General features: G+C 39.0%; 1 protein-coding gene across 5 annotated transcripts in view; it reads left to right on the top strand.

Moving 5' to 3' along the window:
• The window catches only part of anks1b (ankyrin repeat and sterile alpha motif domain containing 1B), a 174,912-nt gene that overhangs the window by 117,947 nt on the left and 32,781 nt on the right, over positions 1-24,184 (top strand). For all 5 annotated transcript variants that reach the window (XM_082167784.1, XM_082167783.1, XM_082167782.1 and 2 more), the window contains 5 exons: positions 2,600-3,246; positions 4,659-4,731; positions 7,421-7,527; positions 18,533-18,631; positions 20,302-20,454. In XM_082167784.1, the coding sequence (XP_082023910.1) occupies positions 2,600-3,246; positions 4,659-4,731; positions 7,421-7,527; positions 18,533-18,631; positions 20,302-20,454 (1,079 nt within the window). The remainder of the gene's footprint in view (positions 1-2,599; positions 3,247-4,658; positions 4,732-7,420; positions 7,528-18,532; positions 18,632-20,301; positions 20,455-24,184) is intronic.

The raw sequence follows: 24,184 nt of genomic DNA, 5'->3' as shown, positions 1-24,184 counted from the left end.
TGGCAGTGACCTTTACTACTATTGTGATAGTTCATGCTGTTTCTGTCTCTCAATGGATGAACTCATCATGGCATTTAACTTACGATCCTTTCACTCTAGATGATCAAAACTGACACAGACCCTTTTGTACAACATTATCCTCTCTCTTCAGGGTCAAAAGTGAAATATTACAGCCAAAAATGATATCATAACTCACCCTCATGTCGCTTCAAACCTGTAGCATGACTTTCTTTCTTCCATGAAACACAAAAGGAGACATTTTGAACAATGAACTCGTCACTCTTTTCCATGCTATTATAAAAATTATGCAAAAGCATCATAAAAATTGTCATAAAAGTTAGGAACAACATGAAGGTGAGTAATTGATAGTATTTTTTTTAACTATCCCTTTAAACTCATTTTGTTTGTGAGCAAGATTTACTCATTCTCTTGTTGTCTCCACCTGTTTTGCTTTCCCTCAGCCTGCAGGAGTGTAATTTGATCTTTATCTGTTGAAAATTCTGTTTACACGAGCTGGAACACGGCACCGACGACGGAAAAGGACGGGACGGGGGAGCGTTGAGCTCTGATGTCTCCCTCGGAGTGTTATAGATACTGATATCCTGTTTAGCGTCATGTCTCTCCGCATTCACTAAATCTGTCTGCTGGAGTCCAATCCAGAATACGCATCAAAAACCTTTTAAGCGGTGCGTGTCTTCCGCCGTCCACACCCGTATTTATCACACGGGACGCTGCCTTTTCTCTTTAGATTCCAAATATGAGATCCAACGTGTAGAGGTGGTGCAGTACATGCAAATGCAGTCCTGTGATTTATATTACATGTCATTACTGTGCTGCTTTATAGGCACATTTTAATGAGGTTAAAAAAAAAACGAATTCAGAGCCTGTTTTGAGGACTTGTGAGGTTGGGATGTGATGGGACGAGACCAGAAATGCTTTTGAGAGGCGTTTTAGTTATTCATCAAAGCTGAATTTGCTCCCTCTCCATTTAGTCTTGTTTATTTGTGCTGTGAGCTTTATGCAAGATCGACACATTTTTGATGCTAAATAAAAATAGCATCTTTCTCTGTGTTCCTTTCAGATGCCTCTATTCCGGTGGTTATTTTGGCCTGTAGCACAGCGTTCCGTTCAGTTGATTATTCTGCATTATGAGATAAAAGGGAAACTCATGTGACTGTCTGGACAGGATCAAAGCAGGATGTACCAATATGTGTGCATGTGTTCTGTGTGTGAATGCAGTGGCTTGGTTGAACATACTAAATGTCTGTTTATTTGACCGAATTTCACTTGCATTTATTATAATTACAGTTATGGTTAGGTTTGTGTGTAATTTTCATCTGCAGAAAACTTGAAATCTTTCCATTCATACTATTCTACACACCCCCTTGCATGTTAATTTTATGAAATTTTGGATAATCTGAGAATACTTTTGAATACCAATTTGACAATGAAATAAACAATACACCATTGTTCCATATTTATTTCAAAACTATACTGTCAGCACAGAAAATGTGATAAAAAAGTATGCAGATTTCACAGTGACCTAGTTAGTTTTCCTAATAAGCATGACCTATTACTATTGCTCATACTTAAAGGTTAAGACTTGAAGATGTTGAATTCAGGTGCATTAAAATGTTTCACACATTTTGTGCTACAGACAAGAGTGATACCTCAAGTCATGGAGCTTATTAAGGAGAGGTGTGCTATTACTTTTATAAGATATTTTATTAGAACTTTGAAAATTAATTTTATAGCTATATATACAGTATAATATGATTTTGTTTACTTGAACATGTTAGAATCCACCCGAAAACCCCCTTGCATCGGGTGGTGATTTTTCAACTTGCTAGCAACATTCATGTTTTCTTCTGAAAAGATATTAAAATCTAGATATTATTAATATTTGTTTACATTTTAGCAAGCAAAAACAACCTCTAAAACCTCCAACGCTCATGACTGTACAGAATAAACAGAGAAAAATGAAGAACACCTACATCTTGATGAATTTAAACATAAGAGCCTAAAAATAAATATATACACCGCTCATATTTATCAAGAACTGAATAAACCCGGTGACCTCCATGAACTGAGATCCTCATTTACACTACAGATCACATGCTGCCTGAGGACAGCTTTTAAGAGCTTTTTAGTGAAGAAGTCCTGGGCTTCTTTACATGGGACAGTGCAGGAGACAGTTCTCTGTGGGCCGTAGGGGACAAGAGGAGGACAAGAACAGGGTCTCTCTTACTCCAATGAACAGATTGGTTTGCCCCCAGCCTCAGGCACTCATTTGGTTCTAGTCTCAACAGCTAGTCGACCGAATGACATATATACACAGACACAACACTATTTCATATCCAGCATCTGCCTGGGTGCTTGTATTTCAGAGTGAGGACACATTTATATCTTTTTAGGGGGGACACTGTCCAGGCACTAAAAGCAACATTGTTCCTTCTAGGTTTGTTACATTTTAAATGGTTTGTTTATACTGTTATTGATGTGTGTTTGTGTTTTATGTGTAAAAGAAAAGCATGAACGGGAGAGAGAAGGAATGAAGCCTTGAGAATCAGATTTTACAGATTTTTTTCCCCCCCTGCAGACGAGACGGTACACCAGAAAGAGTGCATAGAGCGAGACGACCGGAGAAACAGCCACGTTCCCGAGCAGTTTGCCGGCCTCCTCCACGGCTCATCTCCTGCCTGCGAATCCCCTGATAACCCCTACCAACTCTACAGCAAAGTGCGAAAGTTCAGCGTTCCTGAGCCCCCGGTCCGGCACGGGAATTTTCTCAGAGCGCCCGAGTACTCTCCTCCGCTCCCTCGCACTGGCAGTGAGGCGTCTGCCCTTAAGACCCAAAGAGAAGCCAAACCGCAGATAGTCTACAGGACGATTTTTCACACACGGGTCAACCAGGGGACGTTACCGCTCGGTGAACTGGGTGATAAGACCACGGGGGTGCATGCTAGGAACGGGGAGGCCCGGAGCAACAGCAGGGGCGGAAATAGCCCAGCAAGCGGCAATACCAGCTACGAAGAAAGAGCCTGCACACTTGGGAGGATGAGGTCCATGCCAAAAAACGTTTTGGACCTTCAGCTGTCCAGAAATTTCTCCAAATCAGACTCCAACCTGGTGGCCGTGTCTCCCATCGAGGAGGAGCAGTGGAGTTCCAGAGGGCAGAGCAGCCCCGGTAAAAGCAGCCCCAACAGACTGGAGAGAACCCCCTCCTTTACGGCAGAGTGGGAAGAGGTAATAACGTTTTAATTACCAGCTAATTGCAGAATCATTTCCACTTAATTAATTCACTTAGCTTGAAGTAACCAAGCTGACTGGCTTGAAAGGTTTTCTTTCGGTGCTCAGCGTATGTTTTGGATGTGTGATGCAAAAATCATGCCCTTTCGCCAGAAAGCCTAAATTATTCACCAATGTTGTCATGGCAGCTAAATGATTTTTAATGTGTTTCTTTAATATATAAAGTTTGCATAATGATAGGCCTGGGACACGTTTGCGCTTCTGTTTTGCACTGACAGTGATCTGTTTTCTTCTAGGGCAGCTTTTATTCAGGGTAATGTAGCATATAAAAAGTCAAGCAGTCAGTCAATTAATGGAGGAAGTGCCTTTGAATAATGACATCCTAATTATACTGAGTGAACTGATAAGTCAAATCAAAAACATGCCTATAATTAAAATAATAAATAAGGTGTTGTTTGCACAAAGAACCAAGATTAATTTGATTTTCATTTATTTATTTATTTTCATGACAGTTAGTTAAGCACATTTAACCCTCAAGTTCTCATTATTATGTTTAAATACTTTGCTTTTTCAATTTTTTTTACAGTAATGAGAGATTTGGGGGGAATGTGCTTAATTATCATTACAATAATGACAAAAATATGACCCGAACATCTTTGACAGAAATTACCCTATTGCAACATGTTATCAAAGATCAAAATAAACAAAGCACACATGATAAAAATAGTCTCAGCCTCCAATATTGTGTGAATTCTTCTTTAGAGTCAATTCTCTTTCAGGTCAGTGATTATATTTAGATACAGGGGGCTTCCTGCTTCATTTGACGACTAAAACTCCATAGTCAATAGATTTAATGCATTAGAGCATTTTCCTCCCCAGCCTCACCCAGATGTCAGGTCTTCAAAGGAGAACATACATTAGAAATAACTGATCAAAGGGGAGAGTTCTGCATCCGTTCGTCTGGGGCTTCCGAGCCGCTTTCTCTTTGGAGTAAAAACACGGTCTGCTGGGACACAGCGAGGGCTGTTCTTTGAAGGCAGGTGTTCGGCTTTGTGAAACGACACTTTCTTCACTCCAAACATCAATGTCATTTTAATGAGGAGACATTCATCAAAAAACACACTCCCTGCTCTCTCTCCGAAACTGACATATTCTCAAACGAAGCTGATTGTGATAAATTGCCTTCCCAAAATTCCCATTTCTCCCCCTGCTTTTAGCCAACAATTAAGTGGTTTTGGAGCACAATTACTGGCATTTACGAATAAAAAACTAAAAAGTGAGCTTGTAGAAAAAGAGCAATGAGGAGAAGTCTGTGGGGAAATGCCATGGAATAAAGATATAAAAATAGCGATGAGAGCCTGCCGTTATGCAAACACACAATTTCTCTCTCTCACTCTTCCTCTCCACAGATTGACAAGATTATGAGCTCCATAGGTGCTGGAATTGGCACAGAGTTGGACGGGATTACGGAGAATCACTCAGGTTTGTGTGTCTATGTTTGTGTGTGATGTTGATGCATATAGTGAGTCATCTCAGTACATTTAACATATATCCATAACTATAGGGAGCTCATGGTAAGAATACCAACTAACGGCTGTGAAGTGTGCAGCACTGTGAGACAGGAGGGTTTCCTTCAGTAGTGTCAAAGACCTGCTCATAGACAGGGAGCTTTTTGAGATGTAACCATGGTTACTGCGCGCTCTCCTCTCGTCACTGTAGTCATAATGAGAGCAGGGGGACAAGAAGTGGATGGACAGTTTAGACCTCTAAGCGCTGATCTTGGGACGGTTTAGTTTTTGAGAGGGAAAGGAACATTTCATTGACTGGAGATCACGCTCCTGGGATTCTCACAGCAACGAAAGTGAAAACCATTAAAGTTAATAATGAGGAAATTAACAATTAACTTGCCTCTCCTCTTACTTCATCTCTTCCCCTTTCACTTCCTGTCCTCTCTCCACTCGCCATTCTCTCATTTCACATCCTCTCTTTTTGCCTCCTCTCCTTTTGCCTTTTCCCTTTCCCTTATCCCCCCATCCCCTGCTTTCTTTTAACCCCACTTTTACCTTTTGTCCTCTCCTCTCCTCTTCTTTCCTTTTGCCTCCTCTTCTCCTCTCACTTCCTTTCCTCTCTCCACTTGTTTCCTGTTGCCCCCTCTCATTCTTTCCTATTACCTTTTGCCTCCTTTCGACTTCTCTCACCTATTATTTCCTCTCCTTTTGCCTCTTCTCATGTTTCCTTTCCTGTCATTCTCTCCTCTCCTTTCACCTCCTCTCCTATTTTCCCCATCTCTTTTGCCTCTCCTTTCACCTTCATTTCTCTCTCATCCTCTCTTTGTGCCTGTCTGTTTGCTTCCTGTCTTCTCCTCTCACCTTTTGTTGCCTCTTTTCATTCTCTTGTCTCACCTCCTCTCCTTTTGTATTCTTTCCCTTTGCCTACTCTCTTCTACTCCTTTCCTCTTTCCTCTCCTTTTGGTTCTCCTCTTGTCTCCTGTTGCCTCCTTTCATTCTTTTCTCTCACCTTTTGCCTCCTTTCACCTCTAGTCTCTCCTCCTTTCCCTTCTCTTTTTGCATCAATTCTTGTCTCCTTTCCTGTATTTCTCTCCTCTCCTTTCAACACTTTTTTTTACATTACCTCCTCTTTTTGCCTCTCCTTTCACCTTCTGTCCTCTCTCATCCTCTTTGTGTCTATACTCTTGCCTCCTGTCTTCTCCCCTCACCTCCTGTTCATTCTCATTCTCGTCTCACCTCTTATTTTTGCCTCCTTTCCTTTTGCATTTTCTCCCACCTCCTCTTTCCTCTATTTTTGCCTCTCCCCTTGTCTCCACCCCTGTCCTCCTCTCCTCTCCTCTCCTTTAATTTTGCATCATCTGATTGTGCCTCTCCTCTTGCCTTCTCTCCTTTCACCTTCTCTCATTTTGTCTCTCCCTTCTTCCCACCTCCTCTCCTGTTCTTGCACATCTCCCCTCTCCTGTCCTCTCTCCTCTTCTTTTCTTCTTTCACCTCCTCTTCTATTTGCCTCTCATGCCACCTTAACTTTCACCCTTCCTCTTGTCTCCTCACCTTTTCTTTCACGGCATCCACTTTACCTCTCCTCCCTTTCTTCTTCTCCTCTCTATTTATTTCTCTTTTTGCAACCTCTGTTGTTGCCTTTCATCTTTCTTCTCACCTTTACTTTCCTCTCAACTCTCCTCTCATCTGCTCTACTTTCACCTTTTCCGTCATCGCCTCTCCTGTTGTCTCGTCTCCTCTCCTTGCCTCTCCTATACTTTTGTCTTGCCTCTCCTCTGCAGTGGTCCCTCGTTTTTTTTTGTCCTCAGAAAGCCTGTTTGTGTTACCATTCCACCAATGCTCACAGACGCCCACAGAGTGTGTGTGTGTATGTGTGTGTGTGCGTGTGGGAGGGAGCAACAGCAGCTTCTGCACTCAGACAAAGAGGCTGGGGTTGATCTGATGGCTATTATCGGCAATATGAGGTACAGCTAGTGGAAAGAAGGGAGGGAGAAAGAGAGACCAAGAGGGAGGGAGAGAGAGAGAGAGAGAGAGAGAGAGCACAGTGGCACAGGATGCAGAGGCATACAAATGAGTGTGGGAGTGCTGGAGAAACAGAATTCTACCAAGCAAGCTGCACGCTGTCATTCCTATCCTCTTTCACACACACACACGCTCGCTCCCTCCCGCACGCGCAAATGCACACATGCACATGCCTGCACTCTCCACACACTGAGACACAGGTTGAGCAGCACAGCGGCTGAAGCGGTGGTTGGTGATCGCGCATCTCTCACCTCTCTTGTGGATGTAATTTGGAGCCTTCAGCATGCCTACCTCCACCGCCGGCGTACTTCTCCACCAGCACGGACCCTAACGCTCACTCTCCTGAGAGGGACCCTCTTCTACTTTGCTCTCTCTTTCTGTTCTCTTCCCTTTCTCTACTGTTCTAAGCATTACTTTCTTTGTTTCCTTGAAATCACTTTTCTACCTCCTTTTTCTCACTCTCTCCGTCTCTCCTGTTTGCACTCGCGCTCTCCGTCGCTTGTTGAGCATGGCGGGTTCGTTTGACAGTCACATTGCGCGGAACATGATGTGGCAGTGCCAGCTCTCGCAGCCGGACTGTCGCTGCTACCGGGTGGATGGCTACTCACTTCTCAAACGCCTCCCTCTGCACCCCTTGATAGGCCCCCGCTGCCCCGTCCAGTCCGTAGGACAGTGGCTGGACAACATCGGTCTGGTGCAGTACGAAAACCACCTGCTGTCTAATGGCTTCGACAACGTTCAGTTTATGGTGAGTGTCTCCTTCACACTTCCATCTCTGTCTTTCCCTACGGCCAGTTCTGAGAGTGTGCCTTTTTTTCATTAGTCATCAGTTGCATCTTGTGGGTGGTGTGGGTTTGCATGTGTACTTGAATGTTTGTTGTTCTCTGTTTGTTCTCAGGTAAGCTGTGATTATGTCAGATGTTCTGTACTTGAGTCCTCAGTGTCTTAATTTGTTGGTCTCCTGTTACATGATTGTTGGAAAATGCTCAGCATTGATTCTGTAGACCTTAAAAGGTTATGAAGGCTTTAGGATATCCTTGGATTTTGTGACATTTATCATGTGAATGTATTGCCTGGCCTGTGTGTTTCCTGTCTGTACTCTCATATCAGTACTTTGGGAACTTTGGAAAGCAAAGGGATTTAGTTTTACATTTTTATTAGAAGTATGTGATTAACATGTTTAGTTTAGAAGATTGTAGAAGTTTTAGCAAGTAGGTGTTCAGTAAAAAGCCATATTATAGGAAAATATAAATGAAAATAAAATTATTATTATTAGAAATGAGACAACTTTAACATAATTCCTTTAATTTTGTACGTATTATCTGGGAAATGGTCCTTTTTGTTGTTAATCCAGTGCTGCATGTTAACTCGAGACATTGCATTCCAACACGTGGTCAACGTCACTCCTCTGACAATGCAGAAAACATGTCCACCGTGGGCGTGTTCAAATGCATGAATGTGTTTGCCTGGTGTGTGTTTGGAGGAGAAAGTGTTAAAGCAATCATGATTGTTCAGGAGCACCTGTAGAGATGAAAGGGCAAGTTGGAAGATGTTGTTTCCTGGAAGAGTCGATCAATACTACCTGCACATTTATGATTACCAGTAAATTCTTCTGCAGAGAGAGATCACACTTTTGGTTTAAATGTAGCACAGATGGCAGAATGGTCCACTTGCAAAAATCATACTAGGCTTAAACTAATTAACTAATCCCTGGTTTCACAGACAAGGTTTAAGCTAGTCTCAGACTAAAATAAATGTTTGAGCTGTTTTAACTGAAATCAACTTGCACTGACGTACCTTAAAATATGCCAGTGCCATTGTTTTGTCTGAAGATGCACACCAGTAAGGTGTTGTTTTTTTGTTTTTTGACACGTTTATAAAAAAAACGACTTAAATGCCCTTATTGAACTAAGGCCTAATCCTGGCTTAATCTAAGCCCTGTCTGTGAAACCAGGCCTATATGCTGGTTAGTGCTGGTCTGTGGGCTTGTTGGTTCTTGTCTATGATGGATCTGAATAATGTATTTAATTGCATTAGCTGGTCAACTGGTATGATTGTTCCAAAAAGTCCATGTTGTCAGTCAGTTATGCTGTTTTTTTTCCCCCTGATGATTTGATGAAATGAAAGTCATCATGAGTGACCCATTAACTCATTTTCTAACACTTAATTAATGTTTCTTTTGCACACACAGTGGTTCACTACACTACACTGCAAAATATAATTTTCTTAATCAGAATAGTTTTGTCTTGTTTTACAGTACAAATGTGTAAATATGCTTTAAACAACATACATTTACTTGCATTATTTAGTATTGATATTAAGGCTTGTTTTCAGAAAAGATACGCTGAATTATCATACTCTATTCATTGGCAAATTGTTTTCCTAGTTCCTTAGCATAAATCTAACAAAATTTGCTTGGGGAAAAAAAACGATTTGCCAGAGGGGAAAATAACACTTTCAGAGAATATAGTTTTAATTAAGTCTAAGATACAAATACTGATTAAGGGAATGGTTTTAGTGTACAGTCTCCAGACCATTAGAACAAATGTGGACTTTAATAACTATTTTTAAAATAGTTTTAAGATCATTCATTTCACCTTGCATGCTTCTAGAACGATGTCTTTGAGCAGATGCAGTCACTGTAATCTGTTTTGTTCTGTTGCTGATGGCTCTATACTTTAAGATTTCTGATTTAAGTCAGACTGTGGCTCTATAAGAAAACAATTTCACAACTACTGTACTACTGATTTGCCAAAGGGATCTGTTGCTTTTCAGAAGAATGTCTCCGTTCTAAATGGCTGTCATAGTGCAGATAGCAGTGAGATTGTTACTAAAACAGGTGACGTTCCCAGGTGAGCCACAGACTCATAGGAACGGTAGTCCAAATACTGCACTGAGCTGATGTATAATGGATCTGTGACTAAATCCTATACATTGTGTGACTGAATCGGATGCTCGTGCATATGTTTGTGTGTATGAGTCTTTTTGTGAGTGTTAAGTTGCTCGTGCTGATTACCCTCCCCCAGCTCTGACCTGCATCCATTCCTGTAGTTGCCGAGGCAACAGAAAGAAAGGAAAGGAATAGAGTACAGAGTATTTTAGCTATAGAAATGTAAAAAAAAAAAAAAAAAAAAAAAAAAAAACGTTTCCTTCCTAACGGTTGTCAAGGAAATGGATTACGCTGTTTCCCTGCAGAGCATTTTTAATAGGGTGTTAAAAACCTCCCGAAGCCAGTGCTGAGTTGCCAGCACCCATCATAATGCCAGCATTGACAGCTTTACCTGCTATAGCAAAAAAAAATACTGAACGTGACCTTATCTGGGAGGTAAAAACTTATCAAAACTCCATTTATAAACATGCTCACAGTGGTTCTCATTGATTAATAATTGCGTACAAGGTGCGTTTATACAAAAAGGTTTTCCTGCAAAAGTTCCGCCGGATTCACAACAGGTGCATAAAGTAGCATTAAATTGCTGTCATTGTAATAGTTATGGATCCCAGTTATTTTAAAAATGAAGCAATGTGTGCCTGTAGTAAGTCATTAGTATAATACACGCCCACACAGCTCTATATAAGGGATTTCTGCACAACCTCACTTGTGCAGATGCAAACATTGAGAGAAAAATGCCACACTTTAATGGAAATTATGCTCTTGAAGGATGTTTAATTGAATGTATTCAATTAAACATCCTTCAAGAGCATAATTCCCGTTAAAGTCTTAGGTTACACATGATTGCGCTTTAAACCTTCAGTAGCCAGCTGTGCATTTTCTATATAAAGTAGAACATGTCTTGGAATTGAGCTGTAATGCACATTTTTAAGACTATGAAATAAGTAAAATATTATATACAAATATACTGTATAGGCTACCGTGCAAAAGATTGGGGTCAGTACGATTTTTTTTTTTTTTTTTTTTTTTTTTAAGAAACTATTAGATCCAGCAAGGATAAATTTAATAAGAAATTGATCTTGAACAGCAAATATTAGAATGATTTCTAAAGGATCATGTGACACTGAGACTGGAGTAATGATGCTGAAAATTCTATTTGCAGCAAAGGAATAAATGAACATTTTTAATATAATAATAGAAAACAGTTATTTTAAATTGTATTTTTGCTGCTTTTACTGTATTTATCTTATTTTATGTAGCCTAGGGGAGCATAAGAGACTTAAAAAAAATATTACAAAATCTTATCAACCTCAAACTTTTGAATGGTAGTTTTTTTCTTAAATATTAAAATTAGCTTAAAAACTTTAAAAAAAAAAAACATTCATAAATTGTATTGACCCTGCAATCCTGTAGAAACTAATGTAATGGAAACCTGTGGAAATTAATGAAACCTTCTCAAAGTTACTCAAGGCAAAGATCTAGGTAGGAAGTCTAATAAAGGCATTAGTGATGTCACCTTGCAGTCTTTTTTTTTTTTACAAATAAATTTCCTGAACACTTGTCCCGTCTACCATTGGCCTTTTCGCAAATGAAACCCTATTTTCCTCTGAGTCTACACTTTTGTGACGTATTGCCGTTTTGACTGTGGGGTAGAACCCTTTTGAAACCTAAAATGACAAACGGGACACCCTACAGTCTCATGGACTTAACCCTTTTGAAACCTAAAATGACAAACGGGACACCCTACAGTCTCATGGACTTAACAGACACACACACACGGCGGACATTGTAAGTCCTTAAGACAGCAATCAGGACCATTGGCAGAGACAATTTATATAAGAGACATGCCACTTCCTTAATCCTCAATACAACTATATAAGGAAAACCCGTAACGGCAAAGATGGCGGTTGTATGCACATGTCCCGCCCCTCCCGCTGGAAAGCCAATCATCTGCTTTTAAAAGTCAAGCCGGGAAACATTTAAGCCTATCGTCTGGTTCCACTGACGCATGCGCACAGTTGAGGTTTTGCGACAGCGGAGAGAGAGAGAGAGAGAGCCCCGGTCGCACGCGCGCTCTCTCTCTCTCTCTTCGGAGCCAGACGAAAGTGTAAATAAGACTTCACCGTCTCCAAATTAAGCGCTGTCTTGCTTCTCTCCCGCACGCATATTAATCAAAATAAAACGACATGATGGTAAAAGGTCGGAAGACCAAAGTTTCATGTGGAGCATTCGGAGATTTTTTTTTTCCTGAATTACCGCTGGGTGTGAATTGTGCTAAAATACGTTGCCTTATCTTCTCTGAAATGCGTTCCGCACATTCAGCTGATATAAAATTACTCTCTAAATAAACGAAAAAACCTATCCAGTGATGTAATGTTTTCTGTGTTGCAGTGGTGGACGAAGTACACATACCATGTACTTGAGTTAAAGGGACTGTGTGTAGGAATTTCTCCCATCTAGTGGTGAAATTGTATTTTGCATTCAAACGAATAATGCTCTCCAGCGCCTCACTTTTTCAAATGCGCGTTGCATCTACGGTTGCCGTTATGTACCAAAAAGCTATGACAGGATGTCTTATAATAGCACTTCGAGTTTTTCATCGGGTGAACAGGTTTGTTATTTAAAACAAACTGAAACTTGAAACAACGAAAAAAAGAATGTTAAAAACATTAACTATGGTAATTAGTAGTAATGCCGCCTTTACTCGTTATATTTTTTGAAGTACGTGCATTGTTAGATATCATCATCATCAGAGCCTTCTCTAACGTTCCTTTACTCAATAGCTGCTATTCATCAAAGAGCCTGTTTAACTTTTAACTATAAATGTTCGACTGTCTATATAATAAAGTACACAACCAAGCAATGAAAAAAAGCTTGTAATTAAGACCGTAACATTGACTTACCTGTCGAGAAGAAAGCAGGCAACTTCAGGGTCTCTTTTGAAAGCTTTCTCCTGCATTAGCTATCCCGACATTAACCCTTGTTTTTGTAATCTCCGGTCACGTTTCCTTTTACGGTCTATTTTGGACTTTTTCGACGACAAGGACTCCTTATCCTGTGACTCAGCATATGTATGAATGAACGGTGTATAAATAATCGTGCAGTGTGCATCCTTTTAAACTTGCCGCGGCAGTGACAAGCGCCTCTCACTGCTCTGCTCCTCCGCTTCTGCTGGCTTCAGTCACGTGACGCTGGTTCTGAACGAAAACGCGTTGTGGAAATGCCTTGGCCTAGTACTTTTTGTCCCTCTCTGCTATTATAGTTTTTCAAGATGGCGGAACTACATGGAAGCCTCCGTGGACCTACCCGTCCTATGTATATAAAGATAATAAATTCTTCGTTTACGAGGATTAGTCTGATCATTGGCATAGGTATTTGTACACCATTGAGGGCATATTTATGAATAAAAATATTGATTTTAGATAATAAAATACCTAAAAAGCTACACATAGTCCCTTTAAAGTAAAAATACTCAAGGTAAAATATTACTCAAGTAAAAGTAGAAGTGCTGCCTTTAAACATTCACTTGAGTAAAAGTACAAAAGTATTTGCCTTCAAATGTACTTAAGTATCCAAGTACTATGATTTTTTTATTGCTATAATGTCCTATTATAATTTTTGTCACAAGACTCTTGCTTAACTCAGTCTACGTGAAGACTCTAATGTCACTCTTGGCACATCAATCTATTAATAAAATGACATTAATTAGTCTATATATATATATATATATATATATATATATATATATATTTGAATTGAATACATTTTTTGTGTGTTTAATTTTGGACGGAAGGGGACTGATCCCATAAGGTATAATACATTTACAGTATTTACTGTACATTTTTCTCAAGCGTCTATGGTCATAATTATAAACATCCTAATGTTATGATACATTCACATAAACCTGCACAATGCCATTGAATATATATATACACACTACATTATGGGAGCAGCCAATTTCCCTACAAAATTAAACACAAAAACGTATTAATGCAGTGTTTCTGCTACTCCTCAGGAAAAAAAAATGCTATTATATGCAAGTAATTTTAGTGGCAAGGTAATAAGCAATGTTCATTATGCGTCAGTATTTACCGATAATTGCTGCAATAATAGCTGCTGCTCTCTGCCCCGCTTAAAATTATTGGCAACACAAATTGTTTGGAACTATTGAGAGCTACACGAATCACGTGACCGCGCGGCGGCGAGATCACAGTTGGCTTGTTCGACTTGAAACGGCACACTGCACAGACCAATCGGTGAATGACATTAAAATACCGCAAGAGCGATTAGAGAGTAGACGGCTCTGTATGCTTTTCAATCGCTCTCGCGATTTCGCTCTATACTTTGATGTCATAAACTAATCGGTCTGTGTAGCGCCGCTTCAAGTCGAACAAGCCGTGTGTGTCGCAACCTCTTATATACTGTCTATGGTCGCAACTTTATTTAACGGCTCTGGTTCGCGCTTAGTAGATACCACCAAGGCAAGTTCAAAACAAAGTGCGCACGTTGTAGGCTACTGTGATAGGTGGCTCGTTTGACCAGTTCAGTTTTTATCCACTCATAAATAAAAAGGAACGACTGATTTTGAAAATGTAGTAGAGTAAAAAGTAAGATATTTGACTTTGAAATGTAGTGGAGTTAAAGTAAAAGTCTTCCCAAATTTAAATACTTCAGTAAAGTACAGATACGCAAAAAAGCTACTTAAGTACAGTAACGAATTACATTTACTTCGTTACGGTCCACCACTGCTGTGTTGACACTAACCTTGTGGGATGTCCATGTCCTAACTGCTGGGATAATCACACAACCGTATGACACGTCCAATTCGCGAACTAATGACTCCTTTGAACCGATTCATGTTAATGAATAGTTAAAACAACTGATCTATACAATACATTGTTATTACTGATAAAGTGCAAACCTGCTTATATTTAAATAATGGAGAGCAATATTGACATTGATTATTGCACAACACCGGCATTCTGGATAGAGACGTAAATGAAGTTGGTGTTGTGAACCCTTGCGCATGCGTAGTAAAGTATAACCTGCGGGGAAAAAGGCGTTTTAAACCTTATTTTGGGGAAAAGTCATCAAACTTTTTCAGCGATTTTTATCATATTTTACTGCTGTTTCTATACATGCAGTTTTTATGTCCCGGTGACCAGTGAAAGTGCAGTTCTGACTCTCTGCCCATTCATTTAGATAGGAGCCTGGTCTTGTTGGTCCGAAATAGCTGCCCGGAGGCGTTGCCAAGATGGCGGCCGAGTGGCACGACTTGCCTAAAAGGACTTTGCCATTGGTCAGCCAAACAGATAGTCCCACCCCAAGCTCCTGTCATTGATTGAGCCAATGTTGTCTCTGTGCATTAAACTGAGATTATTTATTTTTTATGTTAAAGTGTTTTAACATAAAAAAATTAATAAAAAAAACTGTCCAGTCAGCAGTTCATTACCATGTAATTTTATTCCTCTAGCTAAAGCATCTCCTCCGGATGAATGGGACATCTGGAGACACACACTCTCTCTGCCTCTGGTCTCTGTAGGACGGAGCTTCTGAAAGGCCTTCAGATACAATTAATATTAGTCTGCTGCTTCTCTCTGATTTGCTAGGCTTGTAAAGTTTCTCTGAATGTTATTGCTTTTCTTTTTCTTCAAATAAAGTTGATATAAAGGACGAACTGCAGTGCATAGTCGCTGTGTTCCCTCGGTATTAGGAAGACCGTGAAAACAGCGCCGGCCTAAAACATTTATTTGGAACCAATGTGTAATTTTAAAAAGTAAAATTTCAACAGTGCCCTCAGTCTGAAAGAGCTAGGCAACCGCATTTCCTGAGAGAGAGAGAGTTAAGTGGCGGAGAGATGATAGTGGTCCCTCGCTTCAGGACCTCTGGGAGTTTTGAGATGAACAATTCAGCATCATTGTGCTGGTCATTTATCTTACTCTGAACTTTGAGGGTTTGAGATGGTGTACGTTTCTTTTATGTGCTGTTGTATCCTTCACACTGTTTGGATGCTAGAACATTCACACAATGACATTATTATTTTGTGATAATATCTTTTGATATTAAAATAAACTTTTTCCACCCCTCAGGAAGACCTTATTTTATTGTACATACCTGGAGATCTTTTAGAGGACATTAGGTGGATGTCACTGTGGTTCTGTGTGAGTCATTGACAGACTGGTTGATGAGAATGGTGTGGCAGTTTATCATGTGTAAATATGAAGTTGTATTACTGTGTATTTTAGCATCACAAAGCCAGTAGTACACAGTTTTCCATTTCCTATTTCTGGTCATTTAAAGGGGTTTTCCTTCCAAAAATAGCCTTTATGACTTTCTGTGAAACAGAAAATGTTGTTTTGTTTTGTTCATAAAATGAATGTCTATGTGGTCCAATGTTGTTTTAGCTCCCATTCACTTTCATTATATGGACAAAAACATTTCTTCATAATATCTCCTTTTGTGTTGCATAGCATAATGAAGGTCGTGTACAGTAGGTTGGGTAATGAGGGTGAACAATTAATCACGCTTTTACTTGTCCTGAATTTTGAATTCCTATAAAAAAAGTCCCCTTAAATAAGTTTTTCACTCATTGATCTTATTTCATGTTGAACTTTCATTCATAAATTAAAGGCAGTGTAAAGAGAAGTGCTTTTCAAAAAAAAAAAATAAAAAAAAAATAAACACAGAGAACAGTTAAACAGCTTAATGCATTGTTTAAGGATGTTAAACATTACATTAATCTATAACAGTAACATTTAGGCAGCACTTTTACTTTTACACATACAGTAAATGCTGAAATTAGTACTATAGTATCTATACTGTGCAGTTTCCAAATTCCAGTTTGCAGAACACACTAATAGCCCCTTTCACACAGAGATTCCGGAAAATACACGGATAAAGTGCCCCGGGATTTGACCCGGGTTCGTTTGATTTTGGTCATTCATACTGCCAGTGATTTTCCGGAATCAGAGAGTACGTTCACACACAACCCGTAAAAATCCCGTAAAGACACGTGACATCGATGTGACTTGTAATCTCAGCAGTGTCTTAAGTTTGCTTATGAGCTTGTGCATTTTTCTCTGATTCGATCATAAAATTGCGCATTACGTACCGTTTCACAGCTGGCGAACGATCCCGGCTTCAGCGTCATCACTACGACACGGCATTATTACAGCTTTTGTTCACACAGCGCGCGTTCCGGGTCTGAACACGGCAATGTTACTAGGTCCCCAACACGGCATCAGTCCCGGCATAAATCCCAGGTCGAGTTTGCGTTCACACAGAAGGCGCTCTGGCAATTTCCCGGGTTCAAAGCGCTGTGTGAAAGGGGCTTATGAAATATTGTTTCCCAAAATGCTATGGACTCAACTAGACCTTTGAATTGCAAAGAAACTGGAATTATCAACTCTAATTTTAAACACATTTTTTGACCCATTGTTTGATCAAACTGCAAAGAGTTGAGACATTTAACACAAGCTTGTATTGAACATGTATTAATTTCCAAGATGATAACTTAATGCTGCTTGCTGAATTAAACATGCAGTGTGTAATGTGACAGCAATGAAGGATAATACTTTTGCAAACATTTATCTTTGCATAATGCATACTGTGCTGTTTAAAAAATGGCAGAGAGTATACAGTATGCAGTGAGCTTTCAGCAGGCCTGTGCTGTGATTGATTAGTAATGTTTTGGGACACCTGCAATTAATCTAAATCTACTCCGAGTGCCATTACTCTGGTCTGGATTGTATTGCTGTGAATGGAGCAGATGCTGGTGCTCAGAGGTGATTTGAGCAGCTATACATTATACTTGAGTTGTTGGATCACCAAGGTTATCAGCTTTGTGAAGTGATACAGACACATCATAGCCTGCATGTTTTCATACACCTTGTATTTCTCTCTCTCTCTGTGTGTGTGTGTGTCTGTCTGTCTGTCTGTCTGTCTGTCTGTCTGTCTGTCTGTCTCTGTGTCTGTCCTGTTTCTGTTCTGTAGATGGGCGAATCACATGGTGGAAATGCGATACTATTAATTCTATAAAAGGGAAGCCGGGTGTGTGTTTGTTAGGTATAGTGTGTATTTTCAGATCTCTGGCCCTGTTGGATAGGAGGTTGATTGGTCTGATTGGAGTTAGTGAAAGGTCATTAAAGGTGAAACTCTGCATGAACAGCAGGTGTGTGTGTGTGAGAGAGTGAGTGACAGCATGTGTTTCTTGCACCTGTGCACATCAAGTTGAGGGTTGTTGATTTGAATACTGTTTGATGGCCTTATGGATCTCTGATTGGGTTCGTGCTCGTGCAAACTGAAGAGGGCAATTTTTTTAATTAGACAAAATTGCAGCTTATGCCTTATTTATCTGTCCATGTAAACTAGATGGAATCTGCCTAATAATAAACTATAACTGCCTAACTATAATAATATTTTAATGAATTATTATTTTATGTATTTATTTATTTGTTTTCTTTGCTTATTTGTTTTTGTTACTTCAACACATTGTTGTGGTGCACAATATATAGCAAATTATTATTATTAATTTGTTTATTTAAATGTTTTGTAACTACATCAACACATTGTCGCAGCGCACCTTTATCGTAATACAATTCTATTTTATTTTTTTTACAGCAGGACAGTAATGTTATGTAATAATAATAATAATTATTAATATTTTATTTGTTTTTGCTATTAATTGTTATTGTTGCAGTGCACCTTTATAGTAAAACAAATAACTTTTTTTAGTGTAGTATTATTATTGATAATATTAACAATTATTATTGTATTTGTTTGTTACTACTTCAACACATGTTGCAGTGAACCTTATAGTAGTACAGCTTATTAGATTTGTAACTTTTTTTTTTTTGTACTGCAGGGCAGTAATGTTGTGGAGGACCAGGACTTGCTGGAGATCGGGATTTTAAACTCTGGCCACAGACAGCGACTTCTTCAGGCTATTCGCCTGCTACCCAGGGTGAGTACAGACATCAGGGACTCCTAGGGCTCTCACAGGGTGCTTCCAGCTCCAAAAATATCAGCTAACAATGCATTCAGAACCAAATTTGTTTTTAAAACAAATTTAACATTCCCTCACCGATCCTACCTAGATCCAAACCTGCAGGATTTTACAAATAGTGACCAGTTGCTGTTAAGCTCCAAAAATGATATACTTGGGCTTCACGCTGTGTTTGCAAATGTAATGGGTTGATATGCTACGATATGTAATGAGTTCACTCAGAGTTTTTGCCGCGATGTCATAGAATAACCATTTTTCATTAGCCAAAAGAACCTTTCAGTGAACAGTTTTTCTTAATGTGGAGAATATTTTAAACATCTAAAGAACCTTTTCCCACTATAAAGAAACTTATATGCAGTGGAAAGATTCCATGGATGTTAAAGATTCTTCATGGAACTATAGACGCCAATAAAGCATTGAAATTCTGTATGTGATACATGTGTGTGTCATGGATTTCATTACTAAATGAGGTTACATGGTATCCACATTTATCACACATACACATCCTAGAGTGCACCCTCCCCCCAAGAGTGCTCAATTTAAGACCCCCTCCAGAGTAATCCAGCGAAGCCTCTGGTATTGCCATATAAGAGTGTGTGTGTATGTGCAGGCGACTCAACATCAAATAAATCTCACTTGTGTCCCAAACAACCTTGCGCTCCCTTTCTCCTTCACAATCTCTGAAAGGACCCCGCAGAGGGGAATGTTTATGTGTTCTGATAAGATAGAAAGGACACGCATGTACTTGCACACACACATTAATGTGCAAAGCTGCTTTTGTTCAAACTGATGTGAAAACCTCAAACATGAGCGGAGAGGGGTGTGTTTAAAGGGGTAGATCACCCAAAAATTACAGTTCTGTCATTGTTTCAAACCTGCATTACTTTATTTCCTCAGTGGAACACAAAAGAATATATTTTAAAGAATATTCTGGGCGTTCTTTTCCACAAAAAACACCATAAAATTAACCTGAGCTACTAAAAGACCCAATTTAAGTCACTATTCACTATAAATTTCTACTAATTCTGAAACTTTTATGGTGCTTCTTTTGTTATTTTGGAGCTCAACGGCCCGAATCCCCATTGATCTGAATTATATGGAAAAGTAAAGGATGACAACTTTCATTTTTAGGTTCAAAATGAAAATGATTCCTTTGAAAAGAAGTTGAATTTAAGATTAAGGACAGGAAATGGTATGTGTCTGAAAGAGAGAGATATGAGAGCTCACTATGAAAAGAGAAAAACTTTTTCATCTGCAGTCAGCGCTTTCAAACGCTGCTTTAGCTGATAGCTTCTCTGCATTTACATTTATGCATTTGGCAGATGCTTTTATCCAAAGCCTTTTGCGGTGTATTCAGTATATGTTATTTTATCAATAAATATGGGAATGATTGCCTGAAAAATATATATTTTTTTGTTTTGTTAGCTTGTTTCTCCCTTATTTATCTGCTAGACCAGCACCAAACCAATGTGGAGCAGAATTGAAATTCACACTAGTTCTCCAAACAGGTGTTTCCAGCGTGGAATAACAACATTTCCTGTTATTGGACATCTATATTCGTAACCCAGACTGTGTCCAGCCTCTGGTTTGGTTGCTGATATGTTTAACGGGTTGTTTCCGTGTTTAAGGTGCGGCCCATTGGTTACGATGGAAATAATCCTACTTCAGTGGCCGAATGGCTGGAGTCTCTGGAGCTGGGAGACTACACCAAATCTTTCCTCATCAACGGCTACACTTCCATGGAGCTTGTCAAGAAGATCTGGGAGATCGAGCTCATCAACGTAAGTCCTGCTTATCTCACTTTCCTGTCTGTTGCCGTGTTCTGAGCACATGCATTTATTTGCCTTTGGCTCTTAAACAATATGTACAGGGTCCCCACAGTCAAGGAAAACCTGGAAATATAGGGAATTTAAAAAAGAGAGATGTCCAAACCTGGAAAAGTCATGGAAATTGTAAATAAATCTTAAACGTGATATAATATAATTATTTCATTAGCTATAAATCACTCTTATTGAGTTCTCTTTGAGATCTCTTTAAAATGTTTTTTACAAATCGCTATGATGGAAAAGTCATGGAAATTCATTGATTAAAAGATGTGAGAACCCTGTATGTACACACACACACACACACACACACACACACACTTGAGTGTTTAGCTGTATATTTTGTTATAGTTGTGCGAGTGTAGTTGGAATGAAGCTGTCTCTTGAAACAAGATTTGCTGAAGGATCTTTGAAATGACAACCAGAGGTTGTGAGACATCATACTGAATCATTCTGACGTCCTATTGGCCGATTTGTCGTAATAGAGTTTCGGTTGGCTCTGAATGTTGCCTGTAATTGTATTGGTTTGATAAACAATCCTGTCCGATCTGTCTTGCTTTCCACTGCAGCGAAACCACAGCTATAATGGTAGCATCTCCTGTATGACACTGAACAGTAGAAATTTCAGTATAACTGGATCTGTTTTTGAAAAATTCATGAGTGAATTTTCCACACGTTTGGGAAATATTTCTGCAGGAGAACATAGTAAATATCCGCACACTCATATTAATGCAACAGTTTGAGCTCTTAAGTCTTTACCAGATAAAATGAAGGCATCTTTTATCTACAATTCTATAATTTCTTCAGTCGTTATTCCTGCAGCCCACATGTGTAAAATGGAAATTGTGGTTCTTCTGTGTTGGATAAAAACTAAAATGGCATGTTTGATGACAGTGAGATCATGTGTCGTTGCTTTAACAGATTTGGTGTTAAATTACTCTAATTACAGCCTCACGTATGCTAATTTCACTCACTTTTCAACCGAGAGAGAGAGAGAGAGAGAGAGAGAAAGAGAAACAGAGAAAAAGAGAGAGCAGATTATATAATAATGTGGGATGTGATTTCTTCAGCACTTGAAAACACACACACACACACACACACACACACACACACACACACACACACACACACACACACACACACACACACACACACACACACACACACACACACCCACACACACCCACAGACCCACTCACTGTGGAAAGTAGAATGCTGCAGTGGTAATAAACACATGGTATGGCCACAAGAGGGAGTCAAAGTAAGGAAAATCTGTGTTTTTATGCTTTTGCATGAGTAAATTCATAGAATAAAGATTATTGTTGGAAGTTGTCTGATTGTTTGTGTTCGCAAATGTGTGGTGACCATGCGTCTGTGGTAATACACACCACTACAGTGTGTGTGTGCATGTTTGTGTGTGTTTTGTATTGTCATTCCCTCAGGCTCAGTGTTTAATTAATACACAAAGCTTTATTAAAACTGATGTTGGCGGAATGTTTGCTTAACAATACCACTGTGTGTATAGGAAGCTTTACACATGTTATAATGGTTGTATGGTGAATAAATGTCTTTAAAGAAAGTTAGTCCAAAAATTCTATCAATAATAATATTCTCACCCCCATGTTTGTTCAAATCATATTTCTTTCTTCTGTGGAACACAAAGGAGAAGTTTATGAGAATGTTTACTCTCCTCTCTTCCATATAATGGATATGGATGGGGACTGCAGCTGTCAAAAAAAAAAACATGTTCATAGAAGTAATCCATATTAATTGTACACTATATTCCAAGTGTTCTGAAGCCATATGATAGGTTTATGTAATGATAAACTCGAATAAAAATGAACTTATAATCTTTCCCCTGCTGTAGCTTCAGTATTTTTCTTCTCAGAATTAAAATTAAAAATACTTTTTTGTTAATTGTTATAAAGATAAAACAAAATATAAATATTAGATGGAAAAAAAATAAAATAAAAAGCTAATTCAAAATATGAATAATAGTAATAATAATATATAAATAATACTAAAATAACACTGTTCCGCATGTGATTAGTCACGTCATATTGGTGTCAAATCTATGAATGAAAGTAGGCAGTGCAAGGCATTTCTTCAGAATTAGTGTGCGTTAATGTGAGTGTGAGTGTGCGTGTCCGTGTGTGTGTACGGAAAGCCTCGAATTTAGACGGATCACAGAGCGCCTCTGTCTCCCGGGTCGCTGTCCTGAACTCTCTGCTGTAAATGAGACTGAGAGAGTCTCAGAGTGAAAGAGAAGACACTTTATGCAGGGTAGTACACAGTCTGAAGCCAAGAAGATGAAGAGAGAGAAAGTATTGAGGGAAACAGGACAGAATGTTGCCTTGTTTTTGTGTTTCTTAGAGAATGTCAACCTTACAATAAAACCCGATGACCGATAGCACAGCAGCATAGCAGTTTGGGTTCAGAGATTGAGGAGCGATAGAATGAAGTGAGGCAGGGGAGAAGAGAGAAAGAGGGCAATGGGAGAGAGTGGTCCAGATTAAATCAGCTCATAAACGCTCAGGGCAACAGATGCTGAGGCTACTGGATAAGACAGTGACAAGATGTGTGTGTTATTGCTGTTCATAAACAATTGCACAAGCACGCTGTGGTGTATAAGGTCAAAGTTCATTTGATATCAAATTGTGAAACTATACTATAAGTATACACACACACACTGGATCATACCACTATGCGTTTATCTGATTACTTTCTGTCATATTCCGGAGATTCAGTGAGAATAACATTTAAACCAAGGCAAATCTAATTGATGATCCAATATGTCACCTGAATCAGATACAGCTTGATCTTGCTCTTGGATTGCTTGAGATCTGTCCATCATTGCTTTTGTTCCAAAATCCCACTTCACTCCCTATTTTTTTTATCAAATTTCATGAATGACAAGAATGTTTGCAACTGTTTCTCAAGTTGTAATACACCTTCTGTTCACTAGATGGCTCTATCACTCTTTTTTTTGGCCAGTGAACTATGAAGTAGCCTACAATTCAAAATTAAAATATTTATTGGTATGATAAAGGTTTGCATTGCCAAAGTATTGTTAATATTATAAATATATTACATACAAAATGCATTTACATTTCTAATGTAATCTAATGTAAATCTAATGGACTAAATATTATGTAAATACATAAAAAACAATAGAAGCATCTATGTTTAGTGGTTTGTGAGTGATTTGAGACAACATTGTTGTCACTGTGTGAAGTGTTTAATGTCACTTTCTTTTCTAATCACACATTTATTTCACATGAACATTGCAAGAACTATATGTATGTATTTAGCTTGCAGAAATTATCATTTTAAATGTAGTTTTGTTGTGAATATTAAGAAATGGAAAAAATTACGATCGTGTTCTGATTTTGAACAGTTTTGACACACAGGACAGGTTTTTGCCTCCCAAAGGAGAAGCAGAGTAATTCAGTGTGAACAAGCAGAGACATTGACGTAAAGCAAACAGCCTCATTAAAGACTGCTGATGTCTTTCGTGTTTGTGTGTTTCTGGTGTCTCAACAGCATCATTCCATGCGTGTAAGAGCCTGTATGTGTGTGTTCACCCTATTAGAGAGCGATAGACTTGCGCGTATGTGTGTGTCCGGCCTCAGGGTTACCACAGCCAGTCATCTGATAATATTCATAACAGGGCTCAACATGTCTGCAT

The sequence above is a fragment of the Leuciscus leuciscus genome, assembly GCF_965113295.1.
Source record: "Leuciscus leuciscus genome assembly, chromosome: 4".
Lineage (NCBI taxonomy): Eukaryota > Metazoa > Chordata > Actinopteri > Cypriniformes > Leuciscidae > Leuciscus > Leuciscus leuciscus.
This window is presented reverse-complemented; position numbering and strand designations above follow the sequence as displayed.